Source organism: Labrus mixtus, chromosome 14 (assembly GCF_963584025.1).
Source record: "Labrus mixtus chromosome 14, fLabMix1.1, whole genome shotgun sequence".
Lineage (NCBI taxonomy): Eukaryota > Metazoa > Chordata > Actinopteri > Labriformes > Labridae > Labrus > Labrus mixtus.
In genome coordinates, this window is record NC_083625.1 from 19,443,842 (window position 1) to 19,462,144 (window position 18,303).

The 18,303-nt window shown below is 39.0% G+C and overlaps 1 protein-coding gene across 1 annotated transcript; it reads left to right on the top strand.

Annotated features, from left to right (window-relative positions):
- The first annotated feature begins 1,461 nt into the window (after window positions 1–1,461).
- adssl (adenylosuccinate synthase, like) lies at window positions 1,462–10,917 on the top strand. Its single transcript, XM_061055652.1, has 13 exons — window positions 1,462–1,748; window positions 2,273–2,375; window positions 3,175–3,243; window positions 3,717–3,767; window positions 3,852–3,918; window positions 4,068–4,175; window positions 4,661–4,742; window positions 5,612–5,738; window positions 5,834–5,988; window positions 7,142–7,266; window positions 7,371–7,468; window positions 9,750–9,899; window positions 10,009–10,917. The coding sequence occupies exons 1-13, from the start codon at window positions 1,512–1,514 to the stop codon at window positions 10,059–10,061; spliced, it is 1,425 nt and encodes a 474-aa protein (XP_060911635.1). The 5' UTR covers window positions 1,462–1,511; the 3' UTR covers window positions 10,062–10,917.
- Window positions 10,918–18,303: the final 7,386 nt, after the last annotated feature.

Sequence of the window (18,303 nt, forward strand, 5' to 3'; positions counted from 1 at the left end):
ATAAATGTATTCTTCATGAGCATCGCTCTTGTGATGGTGGATTTGAAAGCAGTCCTGTAAGGTGACGACAACACCAGTGTGAGTCTGTTTTGAAATAAAAATCTGATCAATTTATTTTCTCTTTGGATAATAACGTTCAAACAGGGACGATTGATGAGAGATTATTTAGCCATTGTTATAACACACCTGCGACTTCAAAAAGTACTGATAAAAGCCAAAAACTTTAGATTGGAAGTTAAATAATTATATTGATAAAATAATAAACAACCTCTTCACAAGCGTGTCTCTTTGCATTACACAGACCTAAACAGATGAACACTGAGCTTTCTGATCAGTCAGCACAAATCTGAAGGCACAGAGCTAAATTGACAAACCGTGACTAGAAAACGCCCTCTGCTGGTCACATGGTGGTGATCACAGAAACATGAAGCTTACAAGCTTTAAACTTTTAGCACACTTATTAATCATCAAACAGCAGGGAAAATAAATTACATTACATTTGGTCTGAGAGGTCAGTGAGAAGTTACTCGTGAAATATTTGAGACATGCCCTTTTATATAGGGCCCAGTTCATTTTAAATGTCAACACGGTTTCAGTTAGCCCCCTACTATTGGCCCGGCTGAATCATTTGGATATTAAAACCTAAAACGTTTTAAGTAAAGACGCTATGTGTGTGAATCTATGATAGTCCTAGTAACCTTACAGCCTCAAATATAACCTATGCAACTGTGTTTGTGGAGTGTGACAGGGCCCAATGGTCAGAGCTGAGTGTAAAACAACTTGTACAGAACTTAACTATTTCACATACAGTGATATTTGTTTAGGTAAAATATGGTTTTGATGAGTATGGATTTGATTTGATTATGGAAGGAGCAAATTGACATGTTAAAGCTCATCATGTACAGTATATTAGGTATTAACCAGAATCAAATGTATTGTATGTATAGTACTCATTAGCCAATCTTATTCTAATTTGTATTTTATTTACAATCATCCCCTTTGTCTCTACACAGGATTGGATTGTAAGTCTTTAAAAGCCTTTAAAGGAGGACTAAAACAACCATGAAGCTGTAAAATAATAATAAAATAAAAAAGTGGGAAACTTGAATAATAATGAATATAATTAATACGTTAATTTTAGTAAAGTATTTGGGATTATATTAACAAATAGTACTCAATACACTAGAATATATTAAGACATGTTTTTCTAGTTTTTCTAGCCTGTTAATTTCTGAATTTCAATAATTACCCTTTTTGACATTACTGAGAGCACATTTGTTAAATATAAGATGACTTAATACATTAAAAACAACCATACATTAAACACACCAGTATTAAAGCTTTTACATTTCTCTCTAATCTAAAGTTATTCCTTCTTTTTTTTTTAAGAATAGCATAAAGACATAAGAAGGAAGACCTCCACCTTGTGGCGAAGCTTTGCACCTGCACTTCCCGTGACGCAGAGAAACGCGGTAAAACGATATTCCGGTTTGCAGAAGGAGGGCAGCAGCATGGCATCCGACAGCAGCACCATGGCTAACGTGAACGGACGGGAGACCGTCTCCTTGAACGGGGAGCCGGTCGTGAAGCGGCCTCGGGAGAGCGCCTCGCAGGTGTCTCACCTCCGGGTCCCGAAGGAGCCTCAGAACAAAGTGACCGTCGTGCTCGGGGCGCAGTGGGGCGACGAGGGCAAAGGAAAAGTTGTGGACTTGCTGGCTATGGATGCGGATATTGTATGCAGGTGTCAGGTACGTTTCTCTACTGTCGATTTTACCTCTCAGTTAACATCCAGACTAACATGTAGTTACGGTGTCGTTGTTATTAAAGCGCCCGCTAAGTGTATAACACCAGGTTGTTGGACGCGTTTAATGGTAGTAGATATTCATGACCTGGGTCCTGACGTCAGCAACCTTGTCTGACCCCCCGGATGTGGAAGTGCTAAGTTAATGCTAGTAAACATTGCTAACCTGTTTCTCACGTTATGGGTTATGGGTTAGGGTTGGTGCTGTATCCTCCACATGACCTCCACATACTTGAAACCTTTTCCCCATGAATGCAGCGTTATGTAAGGCACACACCGCCCGCTGTTAGCCAGCTGTTCCGCCGCCTCTGCAGTCAACACTGTGACATTTAACAGGAATGTAATTATCCCAGCGTTATTACAGAGGCTTAACAGTGTGTCCCTGAAACACGGACAGAGAAGTAGATAGTTTCTGAGTGTTGTGTCATCATAAAACTGCCTGCTTCCTACAGTGTGTTGTTTTGTTTGCAGGGAGGAAACAATGCAGGTCACACTGTGGTTGTGGATTCAGTGGAGTATGATTTCCACCTGCTGCCCAGCGGAGTGCTCAACAAGAAGGCTGTCTCCTTCATTGGTACCTAACCATCCATCCTTCTGTTGTTATTATTATTGTCAGGCTTCGAAGTTGGCGGGAAGATAGCGGTCACAATAAAACAATCAGTCTTCTATGTATGACCGACATCAAAGACACAGCAGACGGCCTTATCAGTTTCAGGGTAGTAAGGAAATGTTGGAGTTTGACCAAAGCAGTTTGTTTTTCGTATATTATGTACACTCTGCTAAAACTCATTTTGGCCTGAACTAAATGCCACCTTTTTGAAACTGTATTTGTAAAAATTCAAGGTTTCTGTAGCGTATTGGCTCAGTATGCCTTATGTTAAACCTCTACAAGCTGCAAAGTTCAACCGTTATCTATCTTAATCATATCGATCAAAACTCAAACAGAATTGCCGTCATAGAGGGACGTCTCATGGAACAGCTGCATTAGTTTGAGCTAGGTCGAAGCATGTGTCAATACATTATTAGAACTTACGGACTGTAAATATTTACATAAATGGTAACAAAAGGTTTAACTAAAGCAAAGGCAAAAAATAATACGTTAAAGCAAATATAACAGTGATGCTTTGTGCACTGTTTGAGATTGTTTCCCCCACTAAACCATTTCCTCTTTTAAGAAGCTATTTCAGTACTATGAAACACGACAAGTGGTTCCAGGAAACATTAACGTGACTCTTGTTAAATGAACATGACAGCTAGCCTGTGGTCTAAATAAAACCTGAAGGGAAATATTTCCAGTCTGTTACTCATAAAAATCGTCTAATGCATCAAGTTATTTCTTACGATGGCTATTAAAGTGTTGTTTTGCATTTCAGGAAATGGTGTGGTGATTCACCTGCCTGGTCTGTTTGAGGAGGCTGAGAAGAACCTGCAGAAAGGCAAAGGTAAAGTTTTATATATTTGGGTGATACTGTGGTGTCAGCATTTTGTCTTGATTAGAAATCAGTGTCACTAAATAGGCCTTTTTTTTCCACTGAAGACGGTTGTGAAAATGAGACTAATGGTAGCCTTTGCTTTAATGTCAGGTTCCTGGTATTGTACACATGTTTGCTCTCTATCACACTGTTACGGCTGCTTTTGTTCTTACTACAATGCTCCGATTAGAAAAGAATGTCAAACATATGAGGTGTGTTTAATTTGCAATGGTAGAGAATTTAATAAATGGTTGTTATTTAGTGATATAAGGAAACACATTGGGTGTTAGTATACTTAACACACCTGTAGTTGTTTCCCCAATACACAGTAAAACTACAAGTCTTCAGAATGGACTCCAACCCGTTAAATAGATGAAGTAATCAGTATATGTATTTGTTGTATAGCCATCATGTTAATGTGTGATCTGTTGTTCTGTGTGCAGGACTACAAGGCTGGGAGGAGAGATTAAAGATTTCTGATCGTGCCCACATTGGTGAGTTAATATGTTCTCTTTATACATTTTTGAATATATATTTAAAATATTCTCTTACTGACTTCCTTCTCTATCTACCTCTAGTGTTTAACTTCCACCAGGCTGTCGATGGCATACAGGAGCAGCAGCGGCAGCAACAAGAAGGGAAAAAGTAAATCTTATAAGATAAAGTATTGTCTTAAATCTTTACTCTGCTGTGGTGGATATCATAATGTGTACTTTTCTGAAGTTGGAGTGGTCATTTTCCATTAAATTAATTGTTTTATGGTTATTAATGCTGTAATTTCATTTGTTCTCCAGTTTGGGAACCACCAAGAAGGGTATCGGTCCTGCCTACTCCTCTAAAGCTGCTCGCAACGGTCTGCGCGTCTGTGACCTCGTCTCAGACTTCAAGGTGTTTGAGGAGAAGTGAGTTATTTTATCATATCTTTTTTGCCATCTTCACACTTTCTAAGAACACCAGTGATCTTAAGATTATAAATTATGAAGAGTGATGATGAATCTTTTAGTCCGGGGACCATTTAATGTCTTACTCTGTTAAAGGGTGGACATGTTTTTATTTCTAAATGATTCAAGTTAATGTTTGAAAACACACCTTTAAGGAATATTAATCCTACAAATGTCTGAGCATTGCATTTTATAGAAGACATTATATCCACACGGGGTTTCCACATTAGTTTTATAATTGTAGGTTCTGTATTTTGGCCTGCCACCAGATGGAGACGTACAGCTGTGGTAAACATGTGGAAACTGCTGACGTCCTGCTTTCATGGAAACATTTCAGTGGCTCGTCTGTCCTGTGTACTGTATCACGCTGGAACGTGAAATCCTGTTGGTGATATTTGCATACAGAGCTGTGCACACATAAATGAACAAACTCTGTCCCCTCACAGGTTTCGAATGTTAGCGGAGCATTTCCTGACGATGTATTCAAACCTGAATGTTGACACTGACAGTGAGCTGGAGCAGCTGAAGGTGAGAACCGTTTCTCATGGAGACACTGACACATGCGCATGAACTCAGTTTCTTTACATTGATTTACAGAACAGAGACCAAACAACACGTGACTGCAGGAAAGTAATGTACTGGTGTAAATGATTAAAAAGATGGTAACGGAAGTTTTTTTTGGTGTTCTTCAAGCTGGCTCATTGTCACCACCTTTAGGAATTTTTACATCAGAAAAATTCCCAGAGGGGAAACTCATCTGAGTAGAATAGTCATCATTTATATCAAAGCAATGTTTTTGCTTTGATTCTATGGCAATTTACAAAGTCTGCCATATTAGGCTCTTACATTTTCTAGGTAGGTTACTATTCAGATAAACATTTTGGTTTATTCATAGTGTTTTAGGAACATATATTATCTAGATCAGTGGTTCTCAACTGGTGGGTCGGGACCAAAAATTGGGTCGTGGAGTCGTTTTCAGTGGGTCGTGAAATGTGTGCCCAGAAATAAGTTGTGTCCAAAAGTCTATGAAGTTTTTTTCAAACATTTGTTCTGTTACTGTTTGAGGTCCTAACTGCACTATTGTTCTTTAAATGCATCTCATTGGTTAAAAATATCTGTAATTTGGGTCGCCATTTCTCATTAAGGAGTTGGTGGTGGGTCCTGAGGCTAGACCAGTTGAGAACCACGGATCTGGATGATTTATTCAGTAGTTGCACATCACAATGGTCTAAAGTGGTTCTCACGTGTATTAAAACACAAGACTGATAAGAGTTGTACCTGATATTTATTACTGATTAGTTTGCAGTGTTTACATTATTCTAGTAAACATTAAGTTGTAGATTCAAACAGCACGTCTGGAGGTTGTCTTATAGTTTGTTGGGTGTCACTGTTTTCAGGGCTTCGCAGAGAGGATGCGTCCTCTGGTGACTGACGGGGTGTACTTCATGCACAAAGCTCTTACTGGACCCAGTAAGAAAATCCTGGTGGAGGGAGCCAATGCTGCTCTGCTGGACATTGACTTTGGTGAGCAACACAGGCTTTGTGGCTTTATAATTGAAACAGAGTTGGGTGTTGAGTTTTTCTTCATCGTAGTAACTGATATTTTTTTTTCTGTCCAGGGACATATCCTTTCGTCACATCCTCCAACTGCACCGTGGGAGGTGTGTGCACCGGTCTTGGCGTGCCTCCATCACACGTCGGCCGAGTATACGGTGTCGTTAAAGCATACACCACCAGGGTGGGTGTGGGTGCTTTCCCAACAGAGCAGGACAACGTGAGTAAAGACAAACATGAATACAGTGTGCCTTTTGAACGTGTTGACGGAGAAGCTGCTAATTACAGATCATTGTTTTTTTAATACTTTTTATTTGATAGTGTTATTACAGATCATTGTAATCAAGATGAGAAGTGGTCGATGTTGTGATCAAAGGATTCAATTCATCACATCGACTTCCCGGGTGCTCAGCAGCAGATCTTTGTTTTAGAGCCAGCACAGTCCGCCTGGTCGGCAGAGATGTGTTATTGTCAGATTAACACACTTTCAGCAGACAGGATGGTTTAACATGGTAGCCATGGAAATGTTTGAGTCATTGTTCCAACATTTAGGGGGAAAAAATGCTGATCAAACCAAGTGACTGTTTTTAGATACTGAAGTTATTTCTGACAGAAATGTTTGTGATTTTGATCAGTGATCTGGTTTAAAGGTTGCCTATGCATTCAAGTTTCTCCTCAATTTGAAAGTTAAACTCATTATGATAGAAATATTCTTTTTAATTGAAATGTGGAACAATATATTCTGAATAATATGTATGGTGTTTGAGGATGTAAGAGGTGTTGCAGAGACATTGAGTGAATCATCTTTCTCCTTTTAAATGTTAGCGCACTTTATTAGCATCAGTATTAAAACGTTCTCAGTCTGTATCCAGCTGTTTCCAATATCAAGACAATGTAGGTGAGACTGCATTGAACAAAAAGGCAGAGTAGTTGAATTTCCCAGTCTCACCTGTCAACATGCCTCTGTGACATCATCAGTTTTTGAGGTGTTGTTTTGGTGAGCTTCAGTCTTGAAGTTTCGGAAGGCCGAGTTGTGGACACGTGTACCTTAGTTCGTAAATGTCGATACAGCCGAAGAAATCTTTTTGAGGAAAAAAGTGTGCCAGGCTTAACACAGTTTACCCACAGCTGCTCAGTGGTGACAGCAGAGGATTGGTTGTGCTGGAAAGCTTCTTCCACAGGATGATTCTCGAAAAGAAAATGATTTTAGCTCACTATCCCATCATAAATAAAGCCATCAAAAGAAGGCCAAACCACAACCAATATATCTTAAAGTTGTTGAATTATCTGCATGATTTAATTAAAATGCTAATATTGTTCATACCAGTTTCCCAGCTGACAGTGTGCACTTGTTCTTGTTTGTCGTTTTTCAGGAGACTGGGGATTTGTTACAGACCAGGGGGAGAGAGTTTGGCGTGACGACAGGCAGGAGGAGGCGCTGTGGTTGGCTCGATCTGATTCTGGTCAGATACGCCCACATGGTCAACGGCTTCTCTGCGTAAGGAACCATCACATTTCAGAATATCATCGTCTGGTTTTAAGAAACACTTTGATTATAATAGGCTTACCTCTAAAAGTGACCAGAGACTTTTGTTTGAACAGAATCGCCCTGACGAAGCTGGACATTTTGGACACTCTGTCTGAGATTAAAGTGGGCGTGTCCTACAAGGTTGATGGAAAACCTCTGCCAAGCTTCCCTGGTAGGTTTTACTACACTGAGATGTTGGAAAGATGTCTGCACATTACAGAAACACTTAGTAATGTTAATGTGATTGATTTCATCACTGAAAGTTGAAAAATACATTTCACATGTGTAGGTACTCAAAGAGGCAGTGACCATTTCTATTGCGTTAAACAAAGTCCACGTGCAGTAGTGTAGCCCTTTCTACATCTATTGTTGCCAGGTGGCGTTTGCAAAGTTCAGCTCTCAGCCTAGGGTTACCATAATATTTGTGAAGTACAGACTCACAGCCCGCAACCAATTTACCCAGAGGCGCACTACCCTCCTCTGGCCACTTGCTATTAAGGAATCTGTTCAATCAAACCAGCACTCAACAAAGTATATTTACTTAACAGCAGACAGGAGTAAGTCACACATGTACAAGTCACAAGCAAGTCTCAAGTCTCAACCTTCAAGTCTCAAGCAAGTCGCAAGTCACTGCGGTGAGAATCAAGCAAGTCAAGTCATGACGTCAGTAAAGACAGCGGTCATCTTTAAGTTGTTCTTATTAATATTAGCTTAATAATGTGGTACACTTGATACCCTTCTGTTTCTTGTACTACAATTTCAGAGATTATAATAATAATAACAATTTATTCAGCATTTTTCCTGTCATTACAACTAATGTTGTCAGGAGGTGCGACCAGGTAAAACAGAAATTCGAAGCAGTTAAGAAAAGGTTAAGGAAAAGGTCTGCACATCTGAGAACAGCACAGAGAACATGACAGCTACAGTACTGACTTTGTGTCTTGTTTTGAGTCATTTTAATCAGATACAGCCATAAATAAAAATAAGAAATGATGCGCAGGTCCGCGTCCGCACAACAGAGAACAACACGGAGAACATGAAAGCTAGATTGTGGCTTTTTTTAGTCATTTTAGACAGATACAGACAGAACACTCCCGGATTTCCCCATCATGAAGGCCTGCGCTCATGCATGAATTGTAACGTGCCGAAGCACACCTCTCTGAAGTGTGCCAGGTAGAGCGATCACACTGGTCAAACGAAATGGACTTCAGGGGTGAAGCGTGCTTATAGGCACGGTACAGATTGCCAGTGTGATCGCGCCCCGAGTGCCTGTTGCATTGACCTAGCCTCTGCTGCTGGTATGCTGCGTGCGCTCCTCCGCATTGCACTTATGATGCCCCCCCCCCACCCCAAAAAAACCCCCAAAAAAACTTAAAAGTAAAATCATTTCAAGTCGTCTAAATCAAGTCTCAAATCATCTGTCTCAAGTCTAAGTCAAGTCTTATCTCACTGTCAGTCAAGCAAGTCTCAAGTCCTCAAATTTGCGACTTGAGTCTGACTCGAGTCAAGTCATGTGACTCGAGTCGTATATAGTATAGTATACCAAGCCCTTTGAATACATAATGTAATAATTGTGTGCATCGCTTTGTATCCCGGCAAACTTTGAGTAGAGGAGCAGCTGCTTCCAATACACAATTAAGTTATGATGAATTTTCAATCGTGTGAAGTTGATCAGTGTATGATGGTGGCTGCACTGACGGTCATGACGTTGCATGTCTCAGCATGTTATACTGGTATATTGGTCACACTGGTTAATAGGATGAGGCCACTTTGTAGATGTACTAAAAACGTATCGTATCAACCAAAGTTAACGATAGCTCACATGTAACTTTGATTTCCTGATCTTTGCTGAGAAACACAGATGTTTTAGAGCCATGCATTCCTCCACAACGTTTTAATGTGTGAAATGTTAATGACAGAAAACACAGGAGAGAGGATCTTTGTTTCAGTGCAGCTACTTAGAAATTTGGTTCCGGGAAAAAAATGAAAAAACCTTGAATGGTCTCCGAGGTCTTATTTCACGTAGGTCAGCTTTTACTTGCAGGAAATGCTACAGCTCTGAGTTTTATAATAGTCTATTTTTTTCTGCAGTCTCAAGGTCCATTTATCTTCAGTAATTTAATGCTTGTATCGCTAAATGAAGCTAATTGAATTGTTAAGCTAATGAAGCAGATGATGATAAAACAGCCTCTCCCTCTAGTTCCGCCTCAGATTACACAGCAGCTGCACTCGACCTGCATGTTAACTGACTTGCCCATTACTTTCATCGTTTAAGTCGCACGCATAGAAGCATGGAACAAAACCTGTTTTAAAAAATGTGATTTCTGCATACAGACCTGAACGGGTAGAAAGTTGTGCAGCATATTGTTTTGTCCCCAGCCTCTTGTAGAATTAATGAATTTAACCCAAAACAAAACCATTTCTCACTCAACCTTCATGTTTCTCTGTTGTAGCAAACATGGATGTGTTGACGCGGGTGTCAGTGGAATACGAGACGTTGCCCGGCTGGTGCTGCAGCACAGAGGACGCCCGGAGCTTCGAGGATCTGCCGTCACAGGCACAGAGTTACATTCGCTTCATTGAGAACTTCCTGCAGGTGCCAGGTCTGTAAAGAAGCACTCTACATTAACAAAGAGACTGCTGCCAAACTGTTGTTCACTTGGCCAAACCTGTCGCTCACCTCTTGTCTGTGTTTTTTCTTTCTCATCTCAGTGAAGTGGGTCGGAGTCGGCAAGTCCAGAGAGAGCATGATCAAACTGTTCTGATCTGGCTACGGACCTGTGTTCATCCTCAACCACGGCTCATAATATAATTTCAGGTTTTTATAGGGTTACTGGAGGAATTTAAAATGCAATTTCCTGATGGAAATTCTTCACCAGCAAGGCTACTTGTGAAACATTGAGTTGCTGCTTGTGCTCCACATTTACAGGAATTCTCCTTAGGTTCAAATAATGCATTCCACATAATGTTTTCTATATTTATAAGGATGTTAATTTTAAAAACCCAGATGATCAATCCTTCTTTATTCCATTCCACAGTGAAGCAGTTTATTATTTTAGCATTAGAGGCTAATTCACCTTCATTAATATCTGTTCACTATTTTAGTGTTTTCTGTGTGTGCGTATTTGAAGAGCCGTTGATGAACAGATTTAGAAGCCTTTATATGAACAGGTGTCACGATAAAGAAAACAAATATTTTCTGGCTACAATAAGAGATGGAGGGGGGGAGGTTGGAAGCCACCATATAATCATTCTGAACTTTTCTATTGAACGGTTTTAAACAACATCTCATTAGTTAGGTGTGTAACTGTATTTTCATGACGAGTTTTGGAATAAACATAGTGCTTTTAAAATCATCCACAAGATAGACAAGTCCACACTGAGAAACTGAGTTGAATAAATGTTCTCTTAATAACTTAAAAAAAAAAAAAAAAAAAGACGTGTATGAATTCTGTTCATGAAGAGACATTGTCTGATATTTGGCAGGTTTGTGTAAATGTAAAGAAATGGCCACAAGGCAAAGTACCTCTCAACATCTTTCTTACACCCATTTTCATTCATCTTGTCAAAATGTCTCTTACTCAGCTTGCTGTTACCAATAAAAGGAAACTGTAACTTTAAGATTTTCGTTGAGTCGTTTCATTACACATTAACTTTGGGCTCTTCAGCCTTTCTAAGTGTAGAAAATGTTTTAAAACACTCATTGTTCCCAGGTGATTATGGGAAATGTAAAGGTACAAATATGACTTAATGTTAAAACATCCGTATCTTGTTAGGGTCCTCTTGATGCTAAGCTACACTGTATTCACTTTTTATTAATATTTGACAGTCCTGGCAGACCAGAAGTAAACTAAGCTTATCATAATGATTACAACAATTGTTCTGCTTATCAATCATGAATGCTCAAATGAACCCGCAACAGAAACAAGTTTAGATCTGTTTTTTACTGATACTTCTGTTTACAAAGGCTCTAGATGGGCAAGGTTAGCTACTAGCTTGTGAACATATTGTAGCATTAAGCAGTTAAAGAGCATAAATGTCTCATGAGATTTTGAACAAAATAACTTAAAGTGTTGCCTTCAATCATTCAATCTGTCTGTCTGTGAAAAGGATCTTAAAGTAACAGATACATTGGGCACCCTGTTGCTCAGGGTTAGAAGCTGACTGATGAATAGTTTGTTTTAGGGTCGCTATTCCTTTAAAAAAGAAAAAATCGAAATAAAATAAAATACCAGGCAGGACATTTTGTAGTTTAATGTCAATGTTTTTTGGAAAATAAACTAAATAATGATGTAACCTTTTTTCTTTGTATTTATAGACTTCATTTAAATGATACTCAGGCAGATATACAGATCACCAAAATGATACATCTAATTTAAACTCAGGTCAGCCAATATGTAAATATATAGATATATATATATAAATATATATATATATATATATATATATATATTTATCCTGTTGGTTTAACTGAGTTAAGAGTTAAGTTTACTGGCTTCAGTGCAGACTACTCAAATATAGAACATTATTCTGAACTCATTTCTGGTGGATTTTGTGTAAAATAGTGGATTATTATCTTCACCTTTTCCCAGCACCTTTACACACCTTTCAGTCCATCAGCATGTGATATGATGCTTTCTCCCCCTCAGTCTTCCTTTACACCCTCTTTAGTTATGCTGACTTCCTCTCATGATTTAAAAGCCTTTCACGATCAGAACGGATCAGATGAAAGTGTAAAGTGGATTTCTTGGCAGATCGATCAGAGGTGTAACAGTGTACTGGAGAGCTTCTTATACTCCAGACTTCATGATGTGTTAAAAAGACCTGCACAGCCACACGGGGGTTTCCATTTATTCAGGTTTGAAGACATACACTCAGCAGAGGTGAATGCACAGAAATGATTGCTTAAGTTCCTTAACAGAGTTAAGAGTAAAACGTTTTTAAGGCATGTAGGCAACAAAAACTACAGAACATTGGAAACACTTGGACACACACCTATCAGAGCTGTGAATCATGGACATGATACTTTACCTTCCAGGTTTAAAGGGCCCGCAACCTTTGTGATCATCTGGCATAATAATTCTCAAATAGACAAGTATGACACGTATTTATTTATTTAATTAATTGTTTTACTTGTCAGGGACAATACATGTAGGCATTGTTACATCTTAAATGTGCCATGTATAAAGGACTTCTAGCCATGAATCATTTGCAGTCCTTGTCCCTGGTTAAGCTTTTAGGAAATGACAAACGTTACAACGACACTGTAAAACAGACACAAGATAAGCAGCGACATAGATGCATAAAAACAAGCAGTAAAGCACACATAGACACGCAGAGTGATGATAATGACTAAGAATAACAATTAAGAACAATAACAACTATGAACAAACAAAAAGAAAAGAGAAGTCAAACATGTTGTGTCATAATAATGTTTGTCATTTAGTAGCTACATATTTGTCATGAGCCTCAGAATGTTTGAATCTGTCTCCTGTCTCAGTATTGTTTCTATCAAGTACTGCACTCTGATTCTATAACTATTGCATAATGCCAGCTCCCTACTTGTTAAACATGTTGGTGCTGATGGATAGTCTGTGCATTTGGATTTTAAAATGCAGGCTGACATACAGAATAAATAGCAATCACTACAGAAGATAAGAATATACATAAATATCCACTCCTCTCAACACGTGAATCTTTATACCATACTTATCTTTAAACATAAGAACCTGCACATCACTTAGATGTTTTCCACCTCTTATTTATTTAAAACCAAACTCGTCTTTCTTCTGCTCCTTCCCTGCAAATAAAAATATGTAATTTTCTCATTTTTTTGCTGCACGTTCAAAGAGCATCTTCCGTTAAATGGTGCAAAGTTGCAGACGTTTGCGAACCAATCAATTTCCAGTCCAAGAAGTCCCTGCATCATCAAAAAGTAGATGCAGGAGGCCCTTAATTGAAAATAAAGTGCTCATAATAGCCGTGTGATCCTCCTCCCCCCTTCACATTTCTGTCTTGTCCCTTCTGCCTCCCTCTCTTTTGTTTACTACCACCTGCCTTGACTTGTAATTGTGAGCACATTTATCATCAGGTCAATCAATTGGAGTCTTCTATCCATGCTTCTCTGTCCACTATCTGCCGCTTGTCTTTATCTACTAGCTGGACTTCAATTAACTTATCTTCAAACTGTTTGCCAACTAAACCCCTTAAATTAGAAGGACACCTGGAATTGAAGCCAAGGATCGACCTATAACAAGTAAGGACTATAATTCCTTTCAATTTCTTTGCATTAGTGACCAAGAGTTAATGGATTTCAAGGTTTGAAGCAGAAGAAACGCTTCCTATGAAGGAAATTATAGACTAATGTGTCTTTTTAATGTTTTCAGCGGTGTTGTCAAAAGATCAAATTATAAGTATTTTCCAATCAGCATGCCTTTCAGTGGAAACTTTGAGGTCATGTGTTTCTGGGTGTTATGAACTATTTAGCAACCATAAAGAGTCAAGAGATTTCCTTACGTTGCAAAAACTTCACAGTTTTTAGCTTTTTCTGCAGTATTCTCTGCTTATGCTTTCCATCTTTATTACCTTTGATCGCTTCAAACCTCTGAATAAATATTCCTTAATTTACACAAACCTTCCTCATACTGCACTGTACCATGATTTAAGCAGCTGGAGCTCTGGGAGAGAGAGAGAGAGAGCTCCGTTTCATTGCAGTTGGACTGTGTTCAGTTTTTCAGAAGAACAAGGAGACAGCAGCTCTCTCACAGATTGAATTGAAGGAGCTAAATGTATTTAACAGTTTCAGTGAGTGCATGAAATAAATCCAATTCTGCGGCTCAGCAAAGATGAAGTGCAGAAGTATTTGCAGGAAAGATGTCTCAAGTTCTGCCTCACTACAGATGCAGCTTCATACATTACACCATGAAGAGCTTGTCTATGGCATTGCTATAATATGCATTGCTATAATATGAAATGTCCTATCCTGCAGTGAAGAAATGTGCTCATGGTGCTTGTCAAACATTTCAGCCAATCAGATGTGACCATCTTTAGATTTTGCATTCAACAGAGAAACAAACTGTGATGGTGTCCTGCTAAAGTAAAGCATAGTATGCTAACAACCTTGCATGTGCAGAAATGTGCATCATACAGAACATTTGAATCTCTTTAAATAGGGTAGGATAGTGCTTTATTGATCCCAAGGGGGGAAATTTGGGCGTTGCAGCAGCAAGACAGAGAAGAAGGTAATGCAAAATTTGCAGAATAGGTAAGATAAATACAAATAAAAATAGCAATGGGAGGTATATACAGAGAAGATAAATGAGGTGAACTGTACAGGACAATTATGAGTTTTGTGCAAGTTAAAGTGACCAGTGATGATTTAAAGTGACTTGTGTGATTAAAGTTTCGAGATATGTAAACAGCAGTTTAAGAGCAGTATATCACAGTATAATTATAATAATAATAACAGTGCAGTTATAAATTATATAATCTAACATGGTATAATATAATAGTATATAATATATATATATAATAATATAATAGTGCAATAAGATACACTATTCTGTTATACAGTGTAATATATAGAATATAATAATATAATAATGTAATATAATATAATATAATATAATAATGTAATATACTGTATATCAATCGTAAATAATATGAATAACGTGGTCTGGCATGATGGGGGTGATGTTAAGACAGACTGTATGTCCCACTGCTGTTATACAGTCTGATAGCTGTGGACCTGGGGGGGATGAGGCGTTGGCCAAAGGAGCTGCCCATCTGCCACAGCTCGTCATGGAGAGGGTGAGAGGAGTTATCCAGGATGGCAATGATGCAGAGCAGGCAATCTTCACCAGGTTGTTTAGCCTGTTTGCTTCCCCAGTCTTGATGCCACCCCACCAGAACACCACAGCAAAGAAGAGGGCACTGGCCACCACAGACTGGTAGAAGGTCTTCAGGAGTCTGTTGCGGACACTGAACGATCTGAGTCTCCTCAGGAAGAACAGCCTGCTCTGTCCTTTCCTGAAGAGGGCGTCAGTGTTGTGAGACCAGTCCAGATCATTGTTTATGTGGACCCCAAGGTACTTGTATGAGTCCACCTCTTCCACTTCCTCACCCTGCATGATGACTGGGGCAGGGAGCCTCCTCTTCCTCTGGTAGTCCACTACCACCTCCTTTGTATGGCTGATGTTGAATTCCAGGTGGTTGCTTTTGTGATGAAGCTCTCTATCAGTCCTGTGTATTCCTCCTCGTCGTCATCAGTGATGCACCCCAAGATGGAGGAGTCGTTGGAAAAAACTTTTGGAGGTGGCAGGAACCAGAGTTAAACCTGATGTGAAGAGAGTGAAGAGAAAAGGCTCCAGAACAGTTCCTTGAGGTACTCCAGTGTTGCCCGTCACCACCTCAGAGACACAGCAGTCCACTCAGCCTGCCCGTGTGGTAGTTGAAGATCCAGGCTGTGGTGTCAACCACAAGAAGTATTGACATATTCCATTTATAGCTTACTGAATCATGCTTAAATTAATGGCATATCAGAATACAAAGATGCTGCAGTGTCTGCTCTTCAAAACACTTCTCCTGTTTACTGTTGTGCGATGAAAAGGGAAAACGATAAATGTTAGTATCTTATCTTATCCTTAATTTTGCATCAAACCATCTGACTGTTGGAGAACTTGTTTTCATACAGCAAAACATTTCTGTAATGTAAATCACATTTGGATGAGGAAGTAAGGTCAACGCTGTATTATTTACTGCTGGTCAGACTGACAAACAGCAGCCTGCTACAGAACACAGGAGCCTCACCCTCTGAACAACAATTATATAACATTTTCCTTTTTTTCCTCATTCTTATCAAACATGAACAGGTGCTTTTCTGTAGATTAAATTGGTGATCCTGAGCTGATTAGCTGATAACAGGCTACACATTCAGTAGCATGTAAATGTTTCTCTGTGTAGATGTTTAATCTTCATTAACCACCAGCAGTAGCAACACTCTATATTTTGTACTTTTTCCAGGGGTGCCCTGCAGAAATATTTATGAAACAGAACATGCCCCTGACATTTAGGATACAGTGCAAGTAGTAATCAGCCTCACAAGATATGGATATGGACAGTTCTCAACACATTTTTCCTTTTTTTAAGTAAAAAAACAACACATGGGCAAGGTGAAAGAAACAGAGGGCAGTGTGCTTCCTCTTTTAAATCAGATGGTTGTTAATGGCTCTGTGGTGGAGTCGGTCGTCTCTCAACTGGAAGGTCAGGGGTTTGATCCCCAGCTCCTGCAGCCACATGTCTGGTGTGTCATTGGGCAAGACACTTAACCCCAAGTTGATTCGTCGGCGAAGTATGAATGTGAATGAATAGGAATAGTTAATAATGATGAACACTTTACATAGCAGCCTCTGCCATCAGTGTGTGAATGGGCGTGAATCATATGTGTAGGTATGACATGCGGTGTAAACATGCTTTGAGTAGTCAGAAGACCAGAAAATAGCTATACAAGCTCAAGTCCATTTACCATTAACTACTTATCTGCTTTTAAATCTGGATAGATGTTAGTTGACAGCTTCAAAATACTAAAAAGCATATTGTGATGATAAAGCAGAAAAGGCTCTCCACCAGACACCATCTCTCACTTCAGGAAAAGTAAAATATAAGACTAAACAATTTGTTTGCAGGACTTTCTCCAACATCTCACAGCTGTCCTCAAACGTCTCTTGTAAACGAGCCCACATCCAGGTTCCTCTCTCCTTACAGCTAAATATATTTCATTGCTGTCTCTGTCTGAGGTGGCTGCCAGGGTAGTGTGCCAGAGTAATATATCAGGCTAACGGGATGAGCTGAGTTATTGTTCAAAGAGAAACTTCAAGGTTGAACAAACAACATAGCAAGGTCGCTGTTAAAGGAATAAACATACAGACAGTAATCATTTAAACATGTTCCATTCACCAGAGTCCCTTAGTGTGGTTGATAATGATATCATTTTCAGTCCTTATCTTTACCAAATTAAAACTTGAAGGATTGTTTGACTAATTATTGTTAAATTACCATCATCTCATCTCCCCCACCCTGCAGCTATTAAGACTCCCCTGTGGTCAGAAACAACATTGATCCTGTCAGGAGGTAACATGAGCATCACTGACAACAGAAGCCATTATCTGTAAAAGCAGTCATTTAAATCCAAAGTTCTGATGCTGACACATGAGCTATTTTTTTTTATGATTTATTACACAGATCAATGTGTTTGGTGGTTATGTGCAATTACAAGATGTGGGAGTCTTTTCAGCATGTATTTCTGTCTGTGTTTTCTTGTTTAGCTGAGTAACAGACATAAAGATTTGATCTACAAAGCCAGGGTTGTTGGCTCTTACTGAACTAGCATTTTGGATATTCGCCCATTTGGCTTTATACTCATGGTTTTCTGTCTGTGCTGACTGTTTGTCTGATAGTCAACTTCAATCTAGCAATTAGTTGTATCACTACTGTTGCACTACAATAGCGATACATTTAGCAAATATTTGGGTGGCAATACAAACTTTTAATGCAACAAAAAAATACATGTATAAAGTTACTGCAAAGTGTTTAAGCATGCAGCTAAAATATTGCTTCACACTTGTAAATGTTGGCACACTAACATGTTAAAATAAAACGACATCCCAAGGCAGAGTTTCTTTTTCATCTGTTTCAAAAGCACTTCTACCATCAGTGTGTGAATGGGTAGGTGTGACCTGCGGTGTAAAAGCGCTTTGAGTAGACAGAAGACTAGAAAATAAGTCTTCTAGATCAAGTCCATTTACCATTTACCATGTTTGTTGTAGATTAAATGAAAGCCCTCTGAAGTCTACCCACCATTGATTTAATTTTGATTGTATTCGGGACCAGCCATATTTGTTTCTCAGCAATTCTCTGGGTTCTTATTCAAGACTGGCTTTTATTGAACTACAGGCAAGTATTTGATGCATTTTTAGCTAAAAATTTAAGAAGAAAAACTAAATTTTGAGA